The sequence below is a fragment of the Lactuca serriola genome, chromosome 6 (assembly GCF_051521515.1).
Source record: "Lactuca serriola cultivar US96UC23 chromosome 6, Lser_US96UC23_V15, whole genome shotgun sequence".
Lineage (NCBI taxonomy): Eukaryota > Viridiplantae > Streptophyta > Magnoliopsida > Asterales > Asteraceae > Lactuca > Lactuca serriola.
Window position 1 is genome coordinate 138,574,932 of NC_136413.1, and position 9,164 is coordinate 138,584,095.

Genomic DNA, 9,164 nt, shown 5'->3' on the forward strand with positions numbered 1-9,164 from the left:
TAGATGTTATGTTATGGCGTGTGATGGTGGTAACATCTCGTAACGCATTAAAAATCGGACCGTTTGCAAATTCAACCGTTTAAAAACGGCAACTTTAATAAAAAAAAATTACTAATTACATTTTCATTTTATATATATACCTCATTCTTTTTACTACACATATTTCTTTATTTCTATATCACTCAAAACACAAACACAAAAATCAACCAACTATGAATGAATTTGATCCGGCCCATCCGTACAATGATGATAACGACGAAGACGATTTGTTCGTGAGTATGATGTACCAGTATTACACAGACAACCTACTACAACCAGATCCAACTCCACTACTCACGCGACATGCGGCGTTAAATAGAGATCGTGAGGAAGGGCATCGGCGGCTAGTTAACGATTACTTTGCGGAAAATTGTGTCTACCAGCCAAGCGATTTCAAAAGAAGATTTTGTTTGCGAAAAAATGTCTTCGAAAGGATAGCCAACGCTATAGAAACAAGGTATCGTTTGATTCAACTTTTATAATTTACAAAATGTCACTTTTAGATAAAATAAATACAAGTTTACATGTTTAATATTTAATTAGGTATCGTTTGTTTACTATATATTTAGGTATCGTTTTTTTCAACTTTTATAATTTATAAAATGTTACTTTTAGATAAAAATAAATATAATTTTTACGTGTTTAATATTTATTTATATATGAATTTTTCCAATTGAGATATGATGCTAGAGGCAAACGAGGCTTCACAGGGTTGCAAAAATGTGTTGCTGCAATTAAACTTATGGCAATGGGGGAGTCACTCGATTCTATTGACGATTATATGAGAATGTCTGAGAGGACCGCACGAGAAAGTTTGTATTTATTGGCAAGAGGTGTTGTCGAAACATTCGGTGACCAATACTTGTGCAAACCTTCGTTGCATGATATGCAACAATTATATGTGGCGCATGAAGAAAGACATGGTTTTCCGGGTATGCTTGGGAGCATTGACTTCACACACTGGAAATGGAGAAATTGTCCCGTGGCGTGGAAAGGCCAGTATTTGAGTGATCATCATGGAGCGCCTTCGTTGGTATTAGAGGCTGTTGCTTCACAAGATTTATGGATTTGACATGCTTTTTTCGGGGTTGCGGGTTCTAACAACAACGTCAACGTTCTCGATCAATCACCGATATTTGACGATCTTTTGTCAGGAAAAGCCCCGGATGCTCCTTTCACAGTGAATGGAAATGAATATAAGTTCGGGTATTACCTTACAGACGGAATATATCCATAATATTCTACGTTTGTGAAGGCGTTTCGACACCCAATAGATCCAAGGGACAAATATTTCAAGAGACGACAAGAAGGAGCACGTAAGGACGTTGAACGTGCTTTTGGGGTTTTGAAATCAAAATGACACATTGTTGAACATGCAGCGAGACCTTATGAGTTAGATACTCTACGATATATCATGTATGCATGTATCATAATGCATAACATGATTGTTGAAGATAAAGGACGCAATATTGCGACGTATTCTCCTACGGAACCAAGACATGTGCAATTTCAACAGGGACATCAGAATATTTACATAGAGTGGTTGATATTCAAAATCAGCAAAAACACAAGCAACTCCGTGAAGACTTGACGGATTACATCTATGTTGGTCACGAAGATGAAGATGAATAGTTTTAGGGCAAAAAAATGTAGGTTTTATCATCTTTTTTTTTGTTTGTTTTTTTATGTTTTTAAATGTTTTTGTGTTTTGTTGTAATTTTTTTAATGTTGTTTTTAATTAAGATTTATTAAAATTTTATTTTTTACTTTTCAAATGTAAATAAATAAAAAAAACAAATTCGAAATATAGAAAAAAAACATCAAAAAAATATATATAAATAAAATAGAAAATAATTGGTGTTATCATATGTTATTAGATGTTGCCCATTTCCACCTTGGGTGTTATAACACCATGTATGAGTAGGATGCTGACATGACACCTTTTGGATGTGGTAACATGTGATAACATGTTGCCCACACCTAGTAGTCTTAAAATAGCGAGATTCGTTGAGTTCAATAAAAATTCATTATTATCTCGTTATTAAAATCACCAAAATACAATGATGATTTCTTATTATCTCCTTATTAAAATCACCAAAATACGAAATTCAATATCATTAAAATCACCAAAATATGGAATTCAAAAAACTTCTTATTTATACAAAATACTAAATGACATTACATAAACTAATCATTATATACTTATAAAGGAAACATTTTTCCTTTCACCACATTCATTTGAAACTCCCATTCATTTTTTCTTTCACCACATTCATTTGAAACTCCTATGACTTTTCAATTTCTTTCTAATAATGATTATAAGTTGGTTAATAAGGTTAAATAAATACAAACCTAAAGTGTAATCATATATAAACTAAATCTCAATATTAAAAGAATATATTTCTTATACTTATAAAGTTATATTTTTAACTTTTAACATATTATACATATTTTATTAGGTCTAATATATTGTTGTTTGAAAATTTTGTATAAAATACTTAAATTGTTAATTTAAATATAACCTTACATGATCAACTTAAATATAAATTTTAATTCAACTTACACAACCGAAAAAATGCTTTGTAAATAGTTAAAAGTGATAAATTGTAGTGACTTTCTGATAATGATTATAAGATAGATAATAAGGTTAAATAAGTATCAAACCTAAAGTATAATCATAAATAAACTAAATTTCAATATTAAAATAATATTTTTACCTCTACTTATAAACTTATGTCTTTAACTTTTAACATATTATACTTAATTTATTAGATTTAATATGTTGTTGTATGTAAACCATTATCAGTTTAAAGCTACAACTTTTGAAAGGTTTGGACAAAATACTTGAAGTTTTAATTTAAATATAGCATTACAGGGTCAACTTCGATATAAATTTCAATTCCACTTAAAAAACCCAAAGAATATTTTGTGAATAGTTAAAAGTGATAAATTATAGTGCTAAATGCAAAAATTAAATTGTAATATCAATTTAACTAAAATGTTTCCTAAGGATATTTTTATAATCGTTAAAAGTTTTTAAATAAGCAACATAAAATAACTTATAATAACAATAGTTAAAAATAACTCTATATAAATGATTATATTGTTACCTTTAAAATAAATAAAAAATTGTTTGATGTTTTAAATAATTACAATGACAGAAATTAAAAAGGTAAACAAATAAATTTTAAAAAATTAATTAACAATAACAAAAACTATAAATAGCATTAAACCATATATTATATTTAATTTTATTCATTAGTAACACACGGGTAGATGTCATTCAAAAGATTAAAATTATGTAATTTTAATAGATTTATATATTATCATATAATTCAAAATAATCAGTATATTATATCAACGTAACATACGAATTATTATATCAAATTTGACAACATTATTGTTTTATTTAAAAAAATATATATTTGTAAAAATGCGCAACGCGCGGGCATTCGCCTAGTAAGTAAATAAAGGTAAATATTTTTGTCTTTAATCAATTTCCTATCATGATCAAATGTTGTTAAGTGGTCTTTTTCATTTATTATGTCTAGGGTCTTCGATTTATTACAGGGGTGCAACACTTAATTATATAAATTCTTACATTTGTTTGGAACTTTACAAAAGGAGGTCCTTCTTCATAATTTTTTTTAAAACAAAAATGGTCCCTAAATTGTTACATAAAATCAGAAACAGTGTTGTGTAATCCCTACCTAAATAGTTACAGAAATTAGGGGTGAGCGCGGTGCGGTTCAGTACGGTTATTAGCTAAAATCTCACCACTAACCGTAAATACGGTTAATCCATTTTCAAAACCGCATGGTGTGGTTAGGCGGTTATTTTTGCGGTGTTTTTTTTTTTTTTTTTTGTGTTGCAGTTATTAAACGCATGAAATTTGTGCCGTTATTTTGTGTGGTTTTTAACCACAATTTAGAGCTTAAACGGTTTTAAGAGTTCAAACAAATTATTTGTAATAATATAAAAAACCTTAAGGTATAAGAAAATTAACTTAAATCACAAACAACTAATATCTTAAAAACATCAAACCAATAGTAAGTAACAATAAATATCTTAAAATTGTTTAAGTTCACCATTTTTTAAAGTTAAACATAAAATACTTTTGTCTTCTAGTATTTATCCATCTTTCATCCATGAAACCTGTTTTATTTTTAATATTTAATATGTTAATAATTAATAAAAAAAATTGTATATAATATATACGGTGTGGTGCGGGTTTTTTTTTTTTTTTTTTTTTTTTTTTTTTTTTTTTTGCGGTTTTTGAAAACCAATAACTGCACCGCACCGCAAGTTTGCGGTTTTTGGAAAAAAGAAAACCTCATCATCGGTTTTTATTGCGATTGCGGTTAATCGGTTGCGGTTTATGCGGTTTTTACGGTTAAATTTTGTTGCGGTGCGGTTTTTGTTCACCCCTAATAGAAATAGTCATGTGTAAAATATTACAATTGAAATAATCAATGTGTAATATAACTTTACAAATAAATGTCCCTACACTGGAAACAATTATAGAAGTAGTCCTAAAGAATTACATAAATGGTCCATGTTGCAAAAATTGCAACAAAAATGATCTATGTGTCATAGAGTTTTATAAAAATGTCCGGGTACATACAAACGTTACAGAATTGATTCCTATAATAGAATGTTTGTTGCAAAATGGTCTGTAATAGATTTTATAGAAAATGTCCTTATAAAAAATAAAATGACAGAAATGGTCCAAAAACGATTATAGCAATAGTCCATATGGCAGAAAATTGCAGCAAAAAATGGTCCATTTGTAATAAAATTTTATAGAAAAGGTTCATTTGAAGAAAAAATTACAAAACTTGTCTCATTAATAATAAAAAAATGTAATAGAAATGGTCCTTTTGTAATATAATTTTACAGAAAGCTCCCTATACAAAACAAAATGTATATAAATGATTCCAAAAACAGTTGCAAAAGTGGTCCTTTACGCAACAAATTGCAACATAAATGGTCTCTTTATAATAGTATTTTATTAGTTTATAACCCGTAAAACCACGACTACAAAATTAATTAAACTTTAATAGTTAGAACACAAAATTATTAATCAGTTATAATCGTTAATTTAAATAAATATGTGAAATTATATCACCTTATAATTTCAATTAATTTTATTTTAATTTTTATTGCATTGTTATTAATTTATTGTAATTAAAGTGAAAATTTTAAAATTTGAAATAGAGAATTAATAGGTTGACAAGTGACATTTATTATTAAGAGTTTTAATAGGGTGACACATGACAAAAAAAGAATAAAATGTGTATTAATTAGGAGGTCTAATATGATGACAAATGTCAAAAGGATATTAAAACTATTGTTTTATTAGAATAGGGATTAGCAAATTATACTAGACTTTCGTATTAATCTATTTAGTTAAAAATAAAATTAATAAACTTACTGCAGTAAGCTTCACCAATCTATCTATATATACTTATAAAGGAAATATTTTCCTTTCATCACATTCATTTGAAACTTTCATGACTTTTCAATTTCTTTTTAATAATAATTATAAATTTGTTAATAAGGTTAAATGAATATCAAACCTAAAATGTAATCATATATAAAATAAATTTCAATATAAAAAGAATATATTTACTTCTACTTATAAAGTTATGTTATTTAACTTTTAACATAATATAAATAATTTATTAGTTTTAATATATTATCAAATGTAAACCATTATCATTTTAAAACTATAACTTTTGAAAAATTCATATAAAATACTTAAATTATTATTTAAATATAACATTACAGAGTAAACTTAAATATAAATTTTAGTTTAACTTAAATAAACCAAAAAATATTTTGTAAATATTTAAAAGTGATAAATTGTCGTTTCTTTCTAATAATGATTATAAGTTGGTTAACAAGGTTAAATAAATATCAAACCTAAAGTATAATCATAAATAAACTAAATTTCAATATTAAAATAATATCTTTACTTCTACTTATAAAGTTATGTCTTTAACTTTTAACATATTATACATAATTTATTAAATTTAATATGTTGTTGTATGTAAACCATTATTAATTTAAAGCTACAACATTTGAATAGTTTGCACAAAATAGGTAAATTGTTAATTTAAATATAACATTACAATGTCAACTTAAATATAAATTTTAATTCCACTTAAAAACCCAAAGAATATTTTATGAGTAGTTAAAAGCGATAAATTGTAGTGATAAATAGAAAAACTAAATTATAATCTCAATTTAACTAAAATATTTCCTAAAGATATTTTTATAATCGTTAAAAGTTTTCAAATAAGTAGCTTAAAATAACTTATAATAACATTAGTTAAAAATAACTCTATATAAATAATTGTATTGTTACCTTTAAAATAAAAAACAATGTTTTATGTTTTAAAAAATTATAATGATAGAAATTAAAATGTTAAGAAAATAAATTTAAAAAAAATTAATTAACAACATCAATAATTGTAAATAACATTTAACCATATATTATATTTGATTTTATTCATGAGTAATTCACTGGTAGAAATCATTTAAACGATTGAGATTATGAAGTTATAATAGATGTATATATTATCATATAATACAAAATAATCAATATATTATATCAATTTAATATACGAGTTATTGTATCAAATTTAACAACAATGTTATTGTTGTATTTAAAAAACATATATTTGTAAAAATTTCAACTATTTAGATATTTCTGTACAACATGCGAGCATTCGCTTAGTCTTTAATATACAAAAGTCAACCATAGTTCCTAAACATCTTAAAATGACAAGCAAACGATAAAGACCACAAACAAGGCCAATTATTTAATTTGGTATCATTCATCTTCAAACGACAAGCAACCATAAAAACCACAAATAAGGTCAATTATTTAATTTGATATCATTCATATTAAAATAATGGATCCATATTATTATACCATTTAGTTTAATTTATATTTTTATAAAACTTTTATTAGAAAACATATAAATTCTAGTTATTTTTGCAAAATAATAAATTAAATAAAATGCTCCGTTTTCATTTTAAATGTAAAATCATTGATAAAAAAACTTTATTCCACAACACTTGTACGAAAGAATTGATAAGTGTCTACTATGAGACCAATGTTATGTAATCTTTGAGGCATGGAATTTAACACTTTAGGTTCAAGGTTTAAAGTTGGGTTAAAAAACACGAGTTAGGAATCCAAAAGTTATTGAATATTTAATAGAACATGCGAGTTCACTTTCCATGATTAATATTTTGACTATGTATATATGCATGGGTTAAATAAATATCTATCATGCTTACATTTTAGGCATACAAATATGACTGGAGAGTAAATCAAATGTTAGTATTAGGAGTTCCAAAATTGGTGAAATATAAGTATACTCATATTACCAAAATCAAGATAAGTCTGATAAAAAGTTAGGTTTACTGCATTTAAAAACTATTTATGACAAATAGATGTCATGTAGCTCAAGCTTCATGGAAAAACTGACCAGAGGCAGCATGGTTGATATATGTAATGTAGTTGTGGAGACAGCTTGAACAATCATTAGCTTTGGCTGCTACACAGCTTGGCTACCAAGGAATATGATCTATACATGTAAATAAAAACATGAAATTATTATAAATCCACGTATCTTAATCCTCTCATTATGGTATAAAGGAAAAGTCCCCTACATTTTTAAATGCGACCACTGTTCCCAATTACATAGGTAGTTCCTATACATAGTATTCATTTAATATATTTTATAAAATGAACTATTTTATAAAGATAAACTTTATCCTTACCTATTTCAGGTATGAATACAAACATGGGAAATTTTAAAATGTGTTCGAATCCATCAATGTGAGTTTTCTGTATTTAATTCAGCCTTCAATGTCAAATGATTTTTCTAAGTTTATTACATTACACTCTAATAAACTTAACTAGAATTACACATTTTATGATTAATTTATAATCATGTTATGTCTAACACTTAAGTCCCTACACTTGCCATAATAAACATACTTGTATGTTTTTTCCAGCATCGTGTACAATAGAAATAGGTTCACCTGCCTATGATTAGAATGAAATCTCATAAACCATTTTTACCCTTTTGAATCTTTACCAATAACTAATGCAACAAACTCATATTTATTTGCCAATTTTGTAATCGAAGTTTTATCTTATATGCCCACGTGATGGCACCTCCCTCAACTAAGAATACCCAACCACTTGTATAGAAATGATACATTATGTTGGATATCCAACTTGTATGTAAATACGCTTCCAAAACCAAACGATATTCAAAATAACTAAACCAGTGGCGTAGGCAGGATTTTATTTTAAGGTAGGCCAAAAATTTTACAATGTATGAACGAGATATGAGATCTAAAGTTTTGCATGAGATGAATTAATTCATTTTATTTAATAAAAATATTATATATATATATATACACACACACACACACACATATAAACTTGAACTTTTGTCGGGTGGGCCCAGGCCCACCTTTGCCTCTAAGTGGATACGCCACTGACTCAAACGATAATTCATGGTTCCTTTAATATAAGTTGATACTCACTAAATATCATGTAATTATTGAGTACTGAGAATACTAGTATACTTTTTCAACCTCTCAACCACAAAGCAATATCGAGAGACTTTTAGCATTACTTTATCTCCAACTTGGAATTTAAGGGGTCTTTGCCTGATGTCAATATAGCTCTTTTGGCGACTATGAACGGTTTTCAAGCTCTCTTGAATTTGCACGATTTTCTCTGTGGTCTCCTGAATGATCTCTGGGACGATTGGTAGGGTATCTCCCTTTAGCTCCTTTGCTAGTTGATTATCATCGACTTCTTTCCAGCATATTGGCGATCAACATTTACGGCCATAGAGAACTTCAAATGGTGTAGCCTTAATACTGTTATGATAGCTTGTATGAGAACTCGATCGGGGGTAGATGAGTATCCCATGTATTTCTGAAATCTATCACACATGCCATGAGCATGTCCTCTAGCATCTGGATCATCCTTTCACTTTGACCATCGGTATGAGAATGATAGGTTGTGCTCAATCAAGGCGGGTATTAAGAGATTTTTTTAGGGTTTTCTAGAATCGAGAGATAAATCT

The 9,164-nt window shown here is 27.1% G+C and overlaps 1 protein-coding gene across 1 annotated transcript; it reads left to right on the forward strand.

Moving 5' to 3' along the window:
• The first annotated feature begins 212 nt into the window (after positions 1 to 212).
• LOC145060209 (uncharacterized) lies at positions 213 to 1,111 on the forward strand. Its single transcript, XM_079007914.1, has 2 exons — positions 213 to 496; positions 718 to 1,111. The coding sequence occupies exons 1-2, from the start codon at positions 213 to 215 to the stop codon at positions 1,109 to 1,111; spliced, it is 678 nt and encodes a 225-aa protein (XP_078864040.1).
• The last annotated feature ends 8,053 nt before the right edge of the window (positions 1,112 to 9,164 follow it).

Coding starts and splice junctions, on each gene's coding strand:
- LOC145060209 (XM_079007914.1), top strand. CDS start 213: ATGAATGAATTTGATCCGGCCCATCCGTACAATGATGATAACGACGAA. Junction 497..717: donor GCCAACGCTATAGAAACAAG/GTATCGTTTGAT, acceptor TTTCCAATTGAG/ATATGATGCTAGAGGCAAAC.